The sequence below is a fragment of the Triplophysa rosa genome, linkage group LG8 (genome assembly GCF_024868665.1).
Source record: "Triplophysa rosa linkage group LG8, Trosa_1v2, whole genome shotgun sequence".
In the NCBI taxonomy this organism is placed as follows: domain Eukaryota; kingdom Metazoa; phylum Chordata; class Actinopteri; order Cypriniformes; family Nemacheilidae; genus Triplophysa; species Triplophysa rosa.
The window spans coordinates 15,953,924-15,973,264 of record NC_079897.1 but is presented as its reverse complement, the minus strand read 5'-3'; the positions used below and the strand labels follow the sequence as shown (position 1 = coordinate 15,973,264).

At 37.2% G+C, this 19,341-nt stretch overlaps 3 protein-coding genes across 4 annotated transcripts; all 3 read left to right on the top strand.

Moving 5' to 3' along the window:
* The first annotated feature begins 1,417 nt into the window (after nucleotides 1-1,417).
* Nucleotides 1,418-4,485, top strand: hoxa10b (homeobox A10b). Of its 2 annotated transcripts, none has more exons than XM_057340280.1 (2): nucleotides 1,418-2,159; nucleotides 3,389-4,485. In XM_057340280.1, the coding sequence occupies exons 1-2, from the start codon at nucleotides 1,418-1,420 to the stop codon at nucleotides 3,661-3,663; spliced, it is 1,017 nt and encodes a 338-aa protein (XP_057196263.1). In that variant the 3' UTR covers nucleotides 3,664-4,485. The 2 variants fall into 2 exon arrangements, with proteins under 2 accessions (XP_057196263.1, XP_057196261.1); XM_057340278.1 differs by having other exon boundaries at nucleotides 3,386-4,485.
* A 1,946-nt stretch (nucleotides 4,486-6,431) lies between these two features.
* On the top strand, nucleotides 6,432-8,661 carry hoxa9b (homeobox A9b). Its single transcript, XM_057340061.1, has 2 exons — nucleotides 6,432-7,015; nucleotides 7,776-8,661. The coding sequence occupies exons 1-2, from the start codon at nucleotides 6,481-6,483 to the stop codon at nucleotides 8,012-8,014; spliced, it is 774 nt and encodes a 257-aa protein (XP_057196044.1). The 5' UTR covers nucleotides 6,432-6,480; the 3' UTR covers nucleotides 8,015-8,661.
* Nucleotides 8,662-15,419: 6,758 nt separating this feature from the next.
* Nucleotides 15,420-17,599, top strand: hoxa2b (homeobox A2b). The gene is made up of 2 exons (XM_057340060.1): nucleotides 15,420-16,116; nucleotides 16,661-17,599. Exons 1-2 carry the CDS (start codon nucleotides 15,756-15,758, stop codon nucleotides 17,389-17,391), a joined length of 1,092 nt encoding a protein of 363 aa, XP_057196043.1. The 5' UTR covers nucleotides 15,420-15,755; the 3' UTR covers nucleotides 17,392-17,599.
* The last annotated feature ends 1,742 nt before the right edge of the window (nucleotides 17,600-19,341 follow it).

Sequence of the window (19,341 nt, the reverse complement as noted above, 5' to 3'; positions counted from 1 at the left end):
TGCAAAAACAGTATAGGCTACAAGGAAATGTATTCCAGACCTTGAAACTGTTTCATGTCACGGAAGTAAAAACGTTCCCTATTTGCCTTATTCCCTATTTCTTTTGTTATAAATTATCAACTGTTATATAATCTTCTAGATACAGCGAATTAAAACATTCATGAAGCAGGGACATCTTGTAAGGAATTTGTCTTTAGGCCCTATATATTAGGCGCTAGTTTTTCTTTTGAGCCGAGATCTAATTGCAGTAGTTGTCCTTTTTGTAAACTAAAAAAAAAACATTTAAAACATAATTCAATCGCAATGTTACAATTTAATGCAACCCACTTTTGTTACTTTGTTAACAAAAATATTTTTTTATAAAATGACTATAGCTGTAAATATCTGTGTAGACTGTTATTAGGGTAAAACAGAAAATAAATATCTAATTGCATTAAATGGTTAAATTATTTACAACTTTATATTGAACCATTTATGTATATAAAACCAGACAGTAAAGAAACCCAATCTTAAAAATAGAAAGAAAACTGGGAATTATTTTGTCACTAATAATAAAATTGCCTATAGTATAAATATGACGACAAATATGCTGACGAATTCAAACGAAATTGTTTTTATCCGCTACAGTAAAACATTTAATATCAAAATGTGTAATATCATTAAACAATCGTGTAGAAAATTGCTTTTGTAAATTAATTCAATATTATAAGTTCACCTCTATATTAAGTATAAACTATTAAATACTTTACACTATTTACCCTAATTAAAATACACTGTATGACATGCAATATTATAATTAAGCAGGTTTTATACAGAATTAACTTTAAGATCATAAGCCTTCAATACAAGATGACCGCGTCACGAGAAATAATTGTGCTACCAACACTGAAGTCAATATTCACCACAAGTAGTGATTGTGAAAAGCATTAAAGCCATCTATCATTTTGAACTTGAGTTTAGTAAATACATTGTTTTTGAAAAAACCTGGAAAAGAAGACTCGTGCTGTTTATGTGCTTAAATGGACGTTGGGGCAATTACAGTGTATCATAAAGATTTACTAGTTCAGCACTTCATCCCCTTTTCGATACCTTGTTGCTTTTTTGTGCCATTTATGCGTGGCTCACAAGGCTTTGCGGCTCAATGACAGTGACAGTGTTAACGAAGTCAGTGGTCGTAAACATACCGCCGTTGAAATAAAATTCTGTTTTTATCCGCTTATATTTTCATTAACGACTGATCGAGTTTATGTAGGTTTGACTTTTTTTTAAATCTAGTAGCCTGAAAAGGATATGGGACACAAGTGTTACGTGCGCACGGGGGAGGAGTCAAAGGAGCTCGTTGCGATTTAATTGGCTGTTAGCTCACACTGAGTTGTATGGTTATCAGTAATTATATTCAGCATGTTTTGCACAAGAAATGTCATCCAGAAAGGGCAATCTTCTTCCACCGTCAAATTATACCACAAAGATGTCATGCTCCGATAGTCCATCTGGAAATTCGTTTCTGGTAGACTCTTTGATCCATGGAAGAGCCGAGGGAAGTGGGCACTACTACCAGAACAGCGTCTACTTGCAGCCGACCTCCGAGTATTCGTATGGACTACCTAACTGTGGCTATTTTTCCGGACTTAAACGGAGCGAGGGCAATTCGCAAAATGTAGTACCAACATGTGGCCCATATCAAGGCATGGAAGCATGGCTTGAAACGTCGAGGTCTTGTCGCATTGAACAGCCTACCAACCAAGTCACCCCACGCTCGTTCTCGCCCACCATAAAGGAGGAGAACTCTTACTGCTTATACGAGTCTGAAAAATGTCCAAAAGAAACAATCACAGAGGATATATCGTACTCGCGGCTGACATCAAACTCCTGTCCATCTAGCAACAATAACGGCTGTGTTCCGGTGCCTGGTTACTTCCGCCTATCTCAGACATGCAGCACATCTAAAGGTTTTCCAGACGACCAGTCTATTTCGACTCACGTTGCGACTCGATTTGACAGCTCTCTTTCAGCCATTACAGCCGAAACGAGCAGGGAAGAGAGCGACGAGCCGTCTGCATGCGCCCCGAAAAGAAACAAGGAGCTAAGGGGGTCCACCGGCACCGCTTCGTCTCCCGAACCACCGGACAGTCCAGAAAAGGCGGCGAATGTAACTAAAGGTAATTGGTTTTGCTGTCTATAGTCACTAAGACAAGTAAAGCATTTTTCATGAGGCGCTCGGGGCAGAATGAGCAATGAATGGTTTAGCGCGCATTGAATATATATGCAATCGTGTTTTTTCCCCACATATATACAGATTTAAAATATTTATATAATACAGTAATATCTCATAGCGTTTTAAAGATATCACAAGGCAATGTCCTGTGTATTTTAGGCGAATTGTTTTTATCAATTTTTAAATAATTGATTTGGTGTAGCTGCAGCAAGCTCAAGTCTGCAGTCTGTGAAACCTTTACGCACAACGCAAAACTCATTCTAGTCAACTGCAATACTTACATGCATTTCCCAATAGTTCGTAAAGGTTTCACTTTTCACATTTAATCTTATAAACCCTATTTATAACACATTACTCACGAAATCTGAACAAAAGCGCATAGTTTAACAACTCACACTTGGCCAATATGAAATCTGCTGTTCACACACCTTCCTCCTGCAGTGCTTCAGACACAACATACAGTTCGTTGAAATGCAAAGCTACTTTAAACTTGTGACTATCGTTTCTTAAAAGTGCCTCAAATGTTTAAAATCACCCCAGAAATCTTGTAAAGCGTATTGCACAAAAACAAAACAAATTTACGCAATACAATAAACATGGACTATACACTACATCTTGTGCCATTGTAGTTCAGTTTATGAGACCTTGACATGTAATTACCTGATGTGAGATATGAATTTTCTTTTCTAGATGCATCTGTGATGTAAACTGGTTTACTGAATGGTACAGAATGGTAGAGTTTATACTCTGCAACGGTCATTTAAGAGAAATCGTCATTTACAATACATTTATAATGTAGCCTATGGTATAAAGTACATTACTTATTCTCACAAAAGTAAAAAAACAAGCTGAACAACCATTGAATAAATTAAAATATTTTTAATGCGCATAAATATAAAATACTCAAATTAACTCGCAATATGGGGTTACACTCTACATCTAATTTATTTGTTTAAAAATGTGTTACAAAAGCACACATTATTATTACTGAACACTTTCTGTGTCATTATTTCATGGATTTGTTATACATTTAAATTGTTTTTGATATTGCAAATAATTTTATTAGGTGCAACGTGGGTGCAATGGAAAGCGTTCCTCGATATTCACCCACACAACTTATTCGTTAACTGCAACTGCACATTTTGTACTAATGTGTTCTCAAATTTTCAGCAGGAGATTCCAAGAATGAGAAAACAGCAAACTGGTTGACGGCGAAGAGTGGCCGCAAGAAGCGTTGTCCATACACCAAGCATCAGACTCTAGAGCTGGAGAAAGAGTTCCTCTTCAACATGTACTTGACACGAGAGCGTCGCCTGGAGATCAGCCGCAGCGTTCACCTCACGGACAGACAAGTGAAAATATGGTTTCAGAACCGTCGGATGAAGCTAAAGAAGATGAGCCGAGAAAACCGAATCCGCGAGCTGTCGGCCAACTACAGTTTTTCATGAAGCCCCCTCGCTCGGTTATAGTGCTCTGGCGCCCTCCTCTATCAGCTGCAATGGTTGCCTACTTACAACAATGCGTCTTTGTGTGCGTGCATATATGACTCGTGCAAGATACTATTGATAACTTATTGTGTGTCGTATACTGTTGACATTTTTATCTGTTATGTATAATTTTATTTGACACCCCTGCCGTCATAACATGTCATGGTTATTTATAAACTGTCAAGGGTACTTCATGTAAAAGGTAGCGAGGAAAATATCAAATGCTGAAGGTGATTATATTGGCACTCATTGTAAATAGCATTCAGGCAATATTGTACATTTATTGTATATGCGATATTTGCATGTTGTAATATGAACTATAATGGAACCATTTTTAAAATAATACTAAGAATACTTTTCGTCTTAAGTACGACCTTGTCATGTATTTGCTGTTCTAGGCATAAGTGCGGTTCTTAGAAAGTAGAAACAAACACGATGAGGCGTCCTGTTTTGTTTTAATAGTATTTGAAAATTTAACATTTTTCTGGGGACACAGGCCGAAACGCTTCAGATTGTAAACTGATAATTCATGGCAGATTCAAATAAACGCATGTAAAGGGTTAATACAGCCTACTTTTAAACAAAGTACTGTTGTTCTTTATAACGGAGAGTTTGTGTCGACTCGATAGGGATTGTAATTTCTAAAATTAAACAATTTATGTTATTCCTTTAAAGTCTACACTCAGTTTTGGTCCAAATGCAGTCACTCTAAAATCATTATGGGAATCAATCATATAATAATAATAATAATAATACAGTTCTAGTAGACATCTGAATTTAATTTCTAATGTAATCCGATGGACATTCGAGGAATATTCCATTAACGAATTATGTAATGTGTCAAAATTCACTGTAACAAGGATCATGGGTCAGTGTTGACGAAAGCTCATTTTATTGTGCTTGTTTGCCTGCGCAACACAGAATGTATAAATAAACAGGATAAATGTAAGTTCTCATTTATCTTTTCAAGAAAGAGACAAAGAAGACTGCTGAGTGATTTAGGTAGTTTCATGTTGTTAGGCTTTATTGTACATCCCCACAACAAGAAACTGTCTTGATTGCCTCGCAGTGAGATTCAGCACAACACCAAAACTCACAAGACAAACAAAATACGGCGTGTTTGAGAGGAAAACAGGAAAGTATATCCTTTGAAACAACAAAACGCACAACAAAAGCAAAAATATATTCTCAATGATGTTCTCCTAATTTATAAATTATCCCGTAGGACAGCGTAGAAACTAAATGCTGGATCTGTTAAAACAAACAGAAAATATTTGGTAGAATGCAGATAGACATAGCAAGGCCTCGGTTACGATCAATGCACTTTGGCCAAAGCCGCGTGCGCATCAGAGACCGAGAGCACGCCCACATTGCCGGATGCGTCTGCTGTGCCGAAGAAAAAAACACAAAAGGCTTTATTGGCCATATTCAGTCCAGACTGCCAAGTTACAACCCGAAGAAAAACAGAGAAATAGCCCCTGTTATAAATAGTCTGTTGAAGTGCCCAGAAATTCCCTCTTCCTGGAGGACAAGCTCAAGCAATGCTCCTTAAATCCGTGTATTTACAAAATTGTGTGAATTGAGCGATTTTCCTATTCTACGTTATTAAATTTACTGTATAGTCTACTTCAGATATTTTCATTGGAACGACACTATTTTACACTATCGCATATTTTACAGTTTTACATTTTTAAACGTTTTGTTTTTCAAACGTGTTTTTTAAAGATATTGAAAATGCAATAATACACAGCGCAATCTATACAGATTATTGCATCTAAGAAATAATACTATGATTTGAATAATTCAACTCCTGGTAATAAGATTATAATTTAAATATAAATAACACATTTTAAATGAAATCATATCAACAATCAATCATATTGCAGTGTTGGCCAAACAGTGGCCTTAGCAAATTTTATTATTATTCATTTAATATCACGGTTTAAAAATATTAGATCATAGTAGTGAAATCTTCAAGGGCAACATGTGAAACCATTTTTCATATTCACTTATTTCAGTAGGCTATATGTTTTTTTATAATCAACCGCTCAGTTCACATTCACATTTTGCTTGTCTGCACATCACCGTCAGGAACAGACTGAAGGTTTGAGCACGTTGCAAAATGACTGGTCACTTAGCAGGTCATATCTCAACAAACCAGTGGCACTTATTGCCATATAAACTATACATATGGCTCACGTAAAGATGCCTAACTATTTTATAATCCTCCCATGCATAGACTACACAAAAACATGTATTAGTTATAGGTTTAAATTTATTTATGCAAAATTTTCAACAAATTGTGCTGTCAAAAACAAGGTGGGTGATCTTGAATTGGGTGGAAATCGTTAAACTAGTTCAAGTGCTTTTGCAACAGCTTGAATTGTTTTTAATAGCAACGCTTGGCTACTTTATTATCGTTTGGATTCAGAAATTCTAAAAATGGTGCTTATCAAACACCCGTTTTTGTTACGATCTTAACAACACGAATAAAATCAAATCCACCTTCATAAAAGCATATGACCGTGCCATTAAAAATATGACTTGTAAAATGGAGGCCATTTAACAGTGTGCAATGGTTAGGCTTTCCCCTTTATCCCGTTCTCTCCCACAGTCACGTGCCTCCTACACCCAATCCAGTCTCTGCAATGGTTCAACTTATCAGAGGTCTGTAGTTCACAGTGAAGTCAAGTAGTTACTTGATTACCACGGATTCTGCTTTTGTGTGCGTTCCATTGTGGGTGTATACCTTCAGTTGGGTCCCTCTTTGTTTTTATTATGTCGACATTAGGGACACTGAGCTACTACGCCGACTCACACATTCCACACGAAAATGATGACAATTTGGTACCGAGGTTCTCATCTGGACCTGTGGTCCAGCAGCAGTCTCGTGAGCTGACGCTCCTTGAATATGGCGAGCAGGAGTCGTACACTTTCCAGGCCAAATCATCAATTTTTGGCGCATCGTGGAGTCCCGTGCCCTTTCATCCCCCTGGCAGCGCATCTATCGCCTACCACTCGTACATTCATCCATGTTCAACAGGAGAACCCGTGGATGGAGCATCCGTGCGTTCCTGGGCTTTAGAGCCGCTGTCTGCGTCCCTGCCTTTCACAGGATTATCTGACGATATGCACCATGATATCAAACTTGAACCGTTGGTCGGAAATGGTGAGTGCACGACGCATACACTACTAGTGCCCGAGACTGACAACAATACAAGCCAGGCAGAGAGGAAGATACCGGACGATGCGGTTTCCAGCGAGTCACAAGATGAGAAAACTTCAACCGAGACGAAGCTAGATATAGACCCAAGTAAGTGTGCAGGTTATGGACATTGCTCTTTGAAATACTGGATACTTGCTTCCTAACAATTTGATACTAGTTTTTTGTAAATCGAAATTCCAATTAATCCCAGCTAGTTCTTTGTAAGCGACGCCCATTAGATGCACTCACACACTTATTATTATATATTACGCATTTGTAAATACTTTTAAAAAGGTCTTCTAATAAGGCCTTTTCTTGATTTTCTTGATTGCGTTTTCATTTAACGGCGTATGATTCGCTGTTTTCATGAAAAATGTTTTCCATTCATTTCAAGTATTTGTATCAGGAGGTAACCATAATGGGATAAAGACTACTGTTTGTGAGGCCGCCAAATCCCTGTCAAATGCTATCCTAAATGTATAGTGTGTTTTAACATAAATTACACCGTATTAAATGGCATGTTGAAATACTGAATATAAAACTTACAAATGTTGTCATACCTTTGGATTTTAAGCATTATTTTCACCAAGATAGTAAGGCCCCTGTTTTCCTCTCGTTCAGTGGTGCCTATTGGTTTTAGCATGGGGGAAATTATAGTTTGCACATAAAATTGTCGATCATATAAAATCTACCCGGAGCAAAAACATGTTCTCTCTTTTATGAAGCAGAATTCACACTGCCCTCAACTGTTGTCAGTTGCATATTAGAGCTTTGTTTCTTCCGACTCTGCTGGTCATAAAATGGCCGCAGTATTTTTTTTAAGTGCATGGCAACATGACTAGCTCTCTCTTTCCGACCCTTCTTGCAGATAACCCTGTGTCCAACTGGCTGCATGCGAAGTCGACTAGGAAAAAGCGCTGTCCATACACTAAACATCAAACTCTCGAGCTGGAGAAAGAATTTCTGTTTAATATGTACCTCTCGCGCGACCGTAGATATGAAGTGGCAAGACTCCTAAATCTCACCGAGAGACAAGTGAAAATTTGGTTCCAAAACCGTAGGATGAAGATGAAGAAATGCAATAAAGATCGTCCAAAAGACATTTAAACAAGAAAAGTAAAAGCGCACTGCAGTGGATGAAGTCATTTGGTTCGTGCGACAGTGTTTGTGATTTAGCCTGTCTTTTCCCTTATTAATGCACAACAACAGTAGATTATTGATAGTAGTACTTATTATTATTACTGATATACTTCCAATTTTGTAATATGTTAAATGTACATTGCACAAACCTTTGATCTGACAGTTTGCCTGTATATATGGTTGTGTCTTTGTGTACAGCTTGTTGTTGATATAGTTCTGTTTTTTTGGCTTGCTTGTTGTGGGCCAAGCTCTTCTTGTTGTGTACATTTTAAATATGTTAAACTTTAGTTGAGTTCCAGTTCATGATTTCAGGGAATTTTAGAGTTCAGCGATATGAAATAATTATTTGCATGAATTTCAAATGTTTTTATTCCAAAAAGAATTCTAGCGCAATGTATTAATGTTTAATGTGACTACCTAGATGTATTTGAACTACCTATGTATGAAGATTAATTTATGTTGTGTTATGTGTCATTAAGGCATTTCTTTGATTTTTGTAACATTAATGTGCTTGCAATGTTATGTGAAACCAGAAACTGTGCATACGCCAATACCTCAAATCAACAGTGTCAGTCGTTTTCAAATGAAATACCACTTGTGTACATTACAAATAAATTCCTATAAATGGTAAAATTCGTTAAGACTCTTAATAACTTTCATTGTTTAATAATTCATTTTATTGTCAACGTTTTCAAGAAACGGGAATTACAAGGATTTTAGAATTATATAGCTGTCGGGGTGTAAATCGGAATAATCGATATTGCAATAAGTTGTCACTAACAAAAAAATAATGTTTCAGTGCATGTAAACGTGCAGACTAACGCAACATAAATGTATCGCCCCTTGACACCGACTGCAATCCCATAGTTTCCCTCCATCCAACAAGAAATATTTTACTGTCTTTGAAACACTTTACACATTTCACATGTTCTCGCGCTCATTCTCCCTTTATCTCACATCCCACTGTTTAGTGTCCCGTTTACGGCCCGGATGCCGTTTCTTCGCATAAATAAAGCTTAGTTTGATGCTTGTGGACAGGCCGCACATACTATTTGTGCCCTGCCCCTGCAAGCGATATTAGTGGCCGTGTGGCAATAAACCACAATCACAGTCTTAACTGTTTATGGGGTGCAAAGCGATTGAGGGCGGACCTGGAATGACTTTTGAGATGACCTACGCCTATATCAACACAATTACAGTAGCCTATAGCACCGGTTACTTTTTTATTCATGTATGTATTCACTGTATTATAATTATTAGCCTATATTATTATAAGGTATTTTTTGAACAAAACACTCATGCTCGCTTGCATATTTCTTCAAAGGCTTTACCCTAGACAGCACCGTAAAACAGGGCTCAGGCACACTGTCTGGTTTTTCTCTGTTAATTACTTTATTACTCCCCAGCAACAATTAAAACGTTGCAGAACTGATCCCCATTTGTTGTCTCCTCATGCATGAAGTGGTAACGGAAACAAACTATTGACGCATTGTAGTCTATATTTCTTTGCTTGATTGGTGACGTGAATATAAACTTAATTTCTTCGAACGTAAAAAAGTTTTTACAAAGATACGCTCATACTGGCTAATTAACATACGACCAAGACAATAAATTATTTCCGTTTTGGAAGGGTTTGAAAAGTTTCAACGCTCATGGTGCCCCAAAATATTTTGGATGTCTGATATTTAACACACCAGATTAATCGATGAGTCCATTAGCAGAATACTTCGAATATGGCGTGTTAGATGAATGAGAGAAACAAAACGGGAGGCCTCCTGAAGCAGAGCTGAGAAACACTCCATTATAATTCACTTTAACAGGATGTGCCATCAGGTCAATTGCGCCACTACCATAAAAATCCAGCAGATGGAGACAGCGGTTTGTTCAAAACGTATAATGCACATTCTACCCGAATAGAACTTTGTTGTAGTTTCTGCAGCAGGTTTGCCAGTAACTTACTGTAGATTTAATTACTACTTAATATACTTTCCAATTAGTACTGTTTTCAATTACTTTAATCAAAATTAAAACACTTTGACTTTTGAGATTCAAAATGAGCAAGAGACTGGCATTAGCACAGCAACACAGCAAAAAAATGATATTCTTCCTAAGCATTTTTCTCTTGTTTTCGGTAAAAATCTTGAAAACTTCTTAACTTACGATACATACATAACAAGAAAAGTGACCCAAGATATTTAGTCTTGTTTTATTAAAGAAAATATATAAACGAGGTAAGTATATGCTTAAAACAAAATTGTACATTAAATCTACAGTACATTACTGGCAAACCTGCTGCGAAATTACAGCAAAGTTTTACAGTGTACACTGTAGCGACCTCACATAAGGCCCAGCCCAGTCAGCAAATAAAACGTTAGACTAATAACTCTCATTAATGGCAAACAGTAAAAAAACGTGAATAAGAAAAGGGACAATGACATATGTAAGAACTTTTCGAATTGGTATAATTTTATGTGGTTAGAAACATTTCACAGTCCCGAAACAAAGGCTATGGGTTACTGTAAACCATGTGAAAAAAATAAATACAAAATTTTGCAGGTATCATATTGGCCTCAGATAGCACAAAAACCCTGTGGAAATAAAAAAAGCCTTTAGTAACTTGAACATTAAGAAGCATTTTCCCTTCAGACATAAGATGTAACTTTGAAATGCTTCGATATATGTCACTGTTTCATTTAGAGGCATCCCACATACATTTAGGTTATTTAAAAGTTAAATGTTGCCTTTTGAACTTGATTTGTTCAGGTCAAAAGCATTAAACACTAAATACATGTAATGCTTACGTTATACCAATAGTATTTACATCGTTTATATTAAGTTAAAAAATAGATATTAGTACTAACTGCATGTTATTACTCTACAGTGTAAACTGAAGCAGAAAAGCACACAGTCATGCAGTCACCTGCAGGACAACAGTAAAATTGCAACTAAACATGCTGCGTTCACGCCATGTGGTAATTACGACTAGTTGATTTGAGATGACACCAGCACGTGACGCTCTCCTGGTGACTGTTCCACTGCAAAGCTACTTACGCGGAAATCGTGTAATTACCGGTAATTACGATACGGTGAACGCACCTTTAATACACGTTGTCACAGTGTGCATATACAGTGTACATATGATTGTATGACTGAAATTCAGAAGAAGTGGAGTTGTTAGGATAACATGTGTTACCCATGTGCACTCCCCAATAGTAACAACATGGTAAACCTCGGTATACTCGACATACATAAACATATTTATTGCAATTGACCCATCTGTATAGTTAATACATAATTAATAATAATAAAGATGACCATGTAATGGTAACATTTTCACGTGTATTCTATTTACTTTGCAGGTCTATGTAAAGATGCAGAATCCATTCATATTATTTATATTGTGTGTGAGATCAAAGTGGAGGGGAAAACATCTATTTAGGTCGCGCTTTATGGTTTTACAAGTGATCTGGGACTGTCGTTAATCCACGACCGTTTATACGTGCTACGCGCGTAACGATGCTTTTGGGGAACAAGCCGCTATGATAAAGTAGCATTTACGCGCTGCTTAAGTTGGATTCAGCTCTGTGTTTCGGGAAACACAGACACTTAAATTGTGCCAGAAAAGGGTAAAGATTTACGTGTCATGTTACAGCGGCAGGCACTAATGCTTTCGTTAATATTTGTCATGCCTTGGAAGCAACATATAGATGTTAATTTAAAAATATATTACATTTTACGCACTTAAGTAAAATAATTTTGTAACGTTAAATTTGAACGTCCTATTTCAGATATATAACACTGTGATATACAGTATGTAAAACGATTTAGGCTATTGGTTTCATGCTTGCATGTGGGTATTAAAAACATACAATTTCTCTTTCCAAAGGATTTTCTTAGAGAATTGTTTTCAGTCCTCCGTCCTGATCCAATTACATAGAAAGTCCAGCTGCAGCAAGCATTTTTTCTGATCCAAGGATCAGCACCTGGGGCCATACAGAAACGTCCAAGTCTTAATGTGAGGATAGGTTTAGGGTTCTAAACGATATAACTCAAATCACATGGTCACCAAATATATCCTCTGAGTTGGGATGTTAGTGTAGAACAGTCACAGGTTATAGATTCAGTGATATGGTTAGCAACAGGCTGAGACATCAGCTTTCCAAGCAGATAAACATGCAGGTGCTGTAGGTAACGCATTTGATCTAATAGTTTTAGTCTATTTGTTATTATACACAAGTAACTTTATAAATAATGAGAAGCATATTATTCTATTGTAAATACACACACATATTGTTAAAACTTACTAAATCACACATCCGAATCTTATGGAAGGAGTACTGAAATGACTGATGTGCGTAATCACTGTCAGCACGAGGTAACAAACGATGTAACACACCTCGTGCAGCGGAACATCCCACAAGAAATATAGCGGCCCTATTTTGTCAAATTGGCTTTACTTTCTCATTCTTTTGTTATTTTAAACGCTGCAATCAGGTTGTTACACGACATGCATGCATCTCAAATTTTATTATGAAAAACGTTGGCAACTATGATCCAATCTTACGGTGCCCTCTATACTGCGTCATATCCTGAAAAAAAGCATGTTTCTTTCCTCGGGATGGGTATAGTGGTTATGCCCGGAAATGACATACACCTCCAGTAGAACAATAGGAGCTTGGAGCTCGTTTACGACCCAGTGCAATGTGTGTGGGTAGAGGGTCATCCATCAAACGCCACTGTTGCCAGAGCTACTGCCGCTGCTGCCTTACCAGACATCATAAACACCCCATATACGCCTCACACGCACTAATTCACAAAACTCGCGAGGAGATCAATCCCTGGGCTTTTTACATAAACGAATGGGTTTGGAAATGTGGTTAGCCGAAGCAGCACTATGTGCAGTCACAAATAAGTCCTCTCAATTGACGTTATCTCATTCACATATTACCTATATTAAGAATATATTACATCCAAAGTCGATTCCGTTTCTTCATTCATTATTTAGGTCTGTGTTATTACAGAGGCCCCTGAATTCATGTAAATAATCTTAACGCATCTACGACAATAAAAAAGAACTAATTAGCACTTAATAAAAACCTGGAATACATAATTACGACTGGTAGCGAAATTTTAATTTTATTTCATTTTTTATTTTCTCCCCATTTATTTTTAATATTAAAACGTACGAAAATACATTATTTTGTAAAGCATTATTTTGTAACATGCTCATCCACCAGTAACAACGAAATAAAAATCGGTATGTAGCGTATTGGCATACATAACATGCTAACTTTGAATGTTCCATATTTATTTTAATATGATTTAACGATCGAAATTTTCACTCATCTGTATTATGACCTTCATTATTAAGTATAACAGACGGCCAGCGAGGCTGAGCATCGTGCCAGACGAATCCAAAAAGACATTGTGCTTCTGCTCACCACGTGGACTAAAATGATGCAAATTGCCAAATAATTATTCAAAATCTCAGTTAAAATGATGACACTTTTAAATATACGGATTTTGTCCTTCGAAAGATTTGGGCATTCAAAATCAACACTGAAAATTTCTATAGATGTTTTATTAGCAAATTGCCAGGCCTGAATGTTGAAATGTTCATTTTAAATACCACACACTGCATTTTTTTCCAAATATATAAATTAAATTGCTAAAAAAGGCTAATTCACATAATCAACAGCCTATTTTCAATATGACTCAGCTCAGTGTAATATAAACACGACCTTGAGAACTTTACTCATGCTATAGATAAACAACAGAAAGACTAATAAATCCTTTAAATTAATTAAAAAATGTCCAAATAGGACAACATTTTTTCTTGTATTAAAATGAAATACAATTAAGTAATTTTACTATTCGTGAATACATTTGCAGAAACATATGATGGATAATTTGCAGTAATAAATGGCGTTCATTTAAAACAATACAAATTGATACTCACATTTTCATTCTTTCAGGTTAATGAAAATAAACAGAATTATTTAAATGAATATTTCAATCAATAAATTGTCAGAACTATTACATTTAACACAGAACTATTACATTTAGCATGCGTAAAGATACATCCGTGACAAGTTTCCATGTTAAGCTCATGAGAATCGATGAAGGTTTTTCATTCGTGCTAGAAATGTGTAGGAAGAAGTAGGTTTGTTTGAAGAATGCCGACACCCACGTTCTTCTACACACAATAGTATCTGTAAAGCTGCAAAAAACAATGTTTCTCTCTTACAATCAATAAGTAATCCTATTCATTTCCAACCTTTCGATAAATGTCGACTTTCCAAAAACGAAAATATCGAAAAAATACATTTTTGGTCCGGAACAACGCTGATCCACACGAAGAACATCCGATACGAAATTATGTTCAAGGCCAATCGACCACTCGAATACATCGAAAAATATTACTTTTGTAAAAAAGCACTTTTAATTTATAAAACGGGAAAACTCTCAACCGTGAGTACTGCGTTGTTCTCTTCTTCCTGGCCACATATGATCTAAGGGAGTGTTAGATGGTTTAAATGTGTTCTTAGGGCACTTAGCTGTCAGACCTTTTGGCGTGTAAGATTGATAGCGTGCAGGCTTCCAGGGCTCTTTGTTTGGAATATAAGCAATAAAGTGCTCGAGGCCTATACCCCTTAGCTGAAGACTTCTAGGAGCAACATAGAGGGAACATTCTTGTTCCTAGAGGACTATTGGATTTTTATTTAACAATAATTACTTTATTGTATTTATTAGCCTTTGAGTCGGTTTAGCGTCATGTAGCCTAACAAATTTTGGAGGTCCAATAAGGTAATAATGTGTAGTGTATTATTATTTACATATTACAATGTGTATTTTTAGACTAAAATCAGAATAAGTCGTGTTTAGCTTTGTTGTCATAGTCATAAATTCTGTAGGGAATAACCTTGAGCAATTAATCTATGAAGATAAAAATCTTATATTTTTATTTGATTGTAGCCATGTAGTTTTGACAGTTCACTACTGGGTAAATGTAAACAAAAATGTGTAGCCGCTTTTAAGCTAAGACAAAAGTTATATGCATGCCATCTTAATGTATCATTGTGCTTGAGAACATGCAGGAGCGCGCATTAGTGCTTTTAAAGAATTTGTTCGTCGTGTGCGAGCGTACTCTCTCACGCGCTTTTGCTCGTGCACTCACTAATGAGAGCGCGCATTTTCTAAAAGAGTGGTAAAACCCAGACTCAGGATTTATGGGTTTCTTCGAACGTGGCTATTGGTTTATCTTACGCACTCAGTTGATCATTGGGGAAATTTTCATTCAATGAGCAGTCAAACAATAAAGGAAGGACAGCAGACGGACGCACTGACACACTGTTTCAGGTATTGGCTATACTTCTAATCTACTGCGCAGTGGGCAAAGTGACCGTAAATGCGTGAATAAACTAGCCCATCCCCGAGAGTGAGGCGTTCCTTTCGGACTTTTTTCGATCAATCACACAGACAGTGGCTTCTTTTGATTAAACCCCAAATTGTCATTGGACAGAGGTAATCATGTGACAAGCAATACGGTCCAATTTCAACCTTGTCTCCATGAAAGCAATAGTTTAATGGCACCGCGGTCCCCACACGGCCGTAATCAGAAAAATATTTTTTTAACCGGGCACGATATTTCATTATATCTTCCTGGGTCACAAATTTGCGAGCGTCGAATTTGGAAGACTTGGAGGAGATGAATTACGAATTCGAGCGAGAGACGGGTTTTATCAATAGTCAGCCGTCGCTCGCTGAGTGCCTGACATCTTTTCCCCCTGTCGGTGATGCATTTCAAAGTTCATCAATCAAGAGCTCGACGCTTTCACACTCGACACTGATTCCTCCTCCTTTTGAGCAGACCATTCCAAGCTTGAACCCCGGCAGCCACCCTCGCCACAGCCGGCCCAAGCAGAACCCCAATGGCTCATGCCCGCTGCCTGCTGCATCCTTACCCCCAGAGTACCCTTGGATGAAGGAGAAAAAGGCATCCAAGAAAAACCAGACAACCTCGACAGCAACAACCACCGACCCTGGTCCACTGTACTTCTCCCCTCAAGGTATTTGAATTGAATGCGATTTTACTGTGTTTGTGGTTCATTGCAAGTTTTTCATGCAGTAGTTGGTGTGTTACACAAGGTCATGTTGCTGTACGCGCAATATACTTTGCTGGCTTTACGAATGTGAACTTAATTCGAACAAGTTAACTAAGTTGTTTTTATTAATTATTGGCGCACGAGATAAGTTCTTAATAACTTCTAAACTCGGTGTTATCTACTTGTAGCACAGGACAAGAATTTTAATATTTGACAGTAATGAAGAATGATAGATTGCCATTACTCAACTCGGCAGCTGGCGTGTTCATTAATCTTCACTCGGACCTCTCCGCACTCACACATCAGTATATTCTGGCATTGGGAATGAGGACACAAATTATTCAAGTGCCATGGCTTAATTCCCACAAACAATTTATGCCCCACGAGAAGCACAATATATTTGACAAGTTTGTAGGGTCAGCTTTAAGCCACGCAACGCGCGTTGTAAAAATCATGAGTTATAATTAGTGGCGTATCAATAATGTTTATCGGTGTAATCCCTTCATAGGCTCGCCCGAGATTTCTGATGGTGGCAATGGGGCAACTCGGCGACTCAGAACTGCGTACACCAATACTCAGCTGCTGGAGCTGGAGAAGGAGTTCCACTTCAACAAGTACCTCTGTCGGCCACGGCGAGTGGAGATCGCCGCATTGCTGGACCTCACCGAGAGGCAAGTCAAAGTTTGGTTTCAAAACCGAAGGATGAAACACAAACGGCAAACGCAGTGTAAAGAGAACCATCACGGTGAGGGGAAATCACCAGGTCTGGAGGAGGCAGGAGGACGGGGTGATGGGAAATATTTTTTCGAACAAGTGGCAAACAATGTATCAGGGGCGCTTTTGGAAAGAGAGGCTTATCCATTTCAGCAGAATACCTTAACTTCTCAACAGTCACAGAATGGACACAATGGTGATCCCCAAAGCGCGAATGCTTCGCCTTTAGGTAGCAATGACAAACATCTGAAACATTTTCCCAACCCGTCACCCACTGTTCCTATCTGCGCCTCAACAATGGCCCCGGATTGTGCATCTGGACAGGACAATGGCAGTCCCTCGGCCCTGGACGTCTCTTTACAGGACTTTAACGTTTTCTCCAACGACTCTTGTCTACACCTCTCAGATGCTGTATCCCCAAGTTTGTCAGAGTCTGTGGACAGCCCTATTGGTTTGTCCACGGAGGCCTTTGATTTCTTCTCTGAGACGCTTACAACAATCGACCTGCAACACTTGAGCTACTAACTCTAACTGAAGTTTCATTATAGGGACGTCAATATCTTTCTCACATTGATGGTCTATGTGTTTAATTGTGACTTTAAAATAGGCCTAGACCATTAATCAATGAGGTAAGTTTTTCAATAATCGAGTGATCAGTTTTGTTTACGAAGAAAATATGGCAGGAAAAAAGTGATATTTTTCACTGTTTATTTTTGTAACGCTTACATGGCAAAGCGCCATATTTTCATAGAAATAAATTTGTACTTACTGAAAATCAGCGGTGTTATTTAATTATATATAGGCTTGCTGTTTTAAATAAGTATTTTTAGCATTTCAACTTCTAACTTGAAAGTGTTAACATGACTGCTATGAACTGATCATTTACAGATTTATCGAGATAAAGTTTTTAGGATTAATCAAGAAGGTAGGCTACGTTTTTTCGAGTGACAAAATGGTGATTTTATAAGGCTCTGTGATCAAAGGTAACTTTAAAAATACCCGCAAATTAAATACGCAATTAGGCATGTAATTGCTCGTTACGTTATTGATAATTCTTGGTTTAGTTGCCGTCAAATTGAGATTTTTAATGAGCAATTGAATAGTTTTAGATGCTCAAAACTCAAAAAGGTGATTGATATCTTAATGCTGCGTGCACAAATAATCCCCTTGGTCTACCTGACATAGGGAGTCTCCTGGCCAAAAGCTGTAACGTTTTCGAGTTCAGCAATTAAATTTTATTGCCTATTAAACCTTCGACAGGGGCTTGGTGTTGAGGCAGCACTCCACGTAATTCAATCCGTCGCTGAAAATGAAAACAAAATTCATTAGAAAATAGCATTTTTTAAAATTGTATTTAGTTATTAATCAATCTACATTTAATTTAGCTTTCCTTTCTAGAATGTTATTGTAACAAGTGTCCTGACTTGGACATTTGCAACTAGGTTATAAAGCGTTTTCAACAGGAGAGACCGCAAGAACTGCATGATCTCACGTTATAAAGTAGGACCTTGTTTGTCTTAAATTAATTCTTGACAAAACTTGAATTTTCCATTTCACAGCCTAAATATAGCTAGAAAAACTAAATTTGCTTTGGGAATTTGCTTGACTCAGGCCTGCCTCTTTTTGTAAGCTCTTTTTTGTGCTGTTGTAGCCAAACATACGCTCGCCGTTACGGCCTTGGTTAACTGTATTTAAATCTTTATCGACCAGCTAGCTTTCAAGGGAGCGTTTCACCTTTTTTGTCAATTGCGGTTCTGTTAACACATACAGATTTGTATTTACAAAGTTTTATTAATGTTATATATGTATATTGATAAATAATTTAGACGTGTTTAAATTTAGATATATTTAATGCATTTTGACATTGATGGCATTTTGCCTCACATTAAGTAGCTATAATTAAATGCATTATAAAATAATTATGAATTAGAGTAAGCCTCATTTTTTGTTTTGATCCGTCGATCTAGTAGCCTATTAGAGTTTTATTTCGAAGCGATTTGTTTTTATCCTGATAGGCTCACATGAAGTGCAAGTTTTGTACCAGCTGGAAAATGTAATTGAATTAATGAAGTTTCCGATGCAATTTCCGATTATATTACGGATACACATAGATGGGGTTACGTAATATCTGAGGCTCTTCTGTAACATTCTGTAAATGTTAAAATGGAATGAGGCCTATACCAGCCAACAGCTCACACCACAGAAACGCATATGCAACTAACTAGACATGGATAACTTTACACCGTATAGTCTCCAAGGGAGAAGAGTCTTTAAGACTAGTATATCATAAGCTATTAGGCCTATATCGGCTTGGTGTAACTTTCCTCGGGGTCTTATGGGTTTTCAGACAAAGTAATCTTTAATTGCTACAGTATTAAATAAATAAGTGAAATTTTAATTTTATTTTGTGACATGGAATTTTGGTTGATACACAAAACGATGGGTAAATCCTCACTTTCACAATTTTCACAAAAC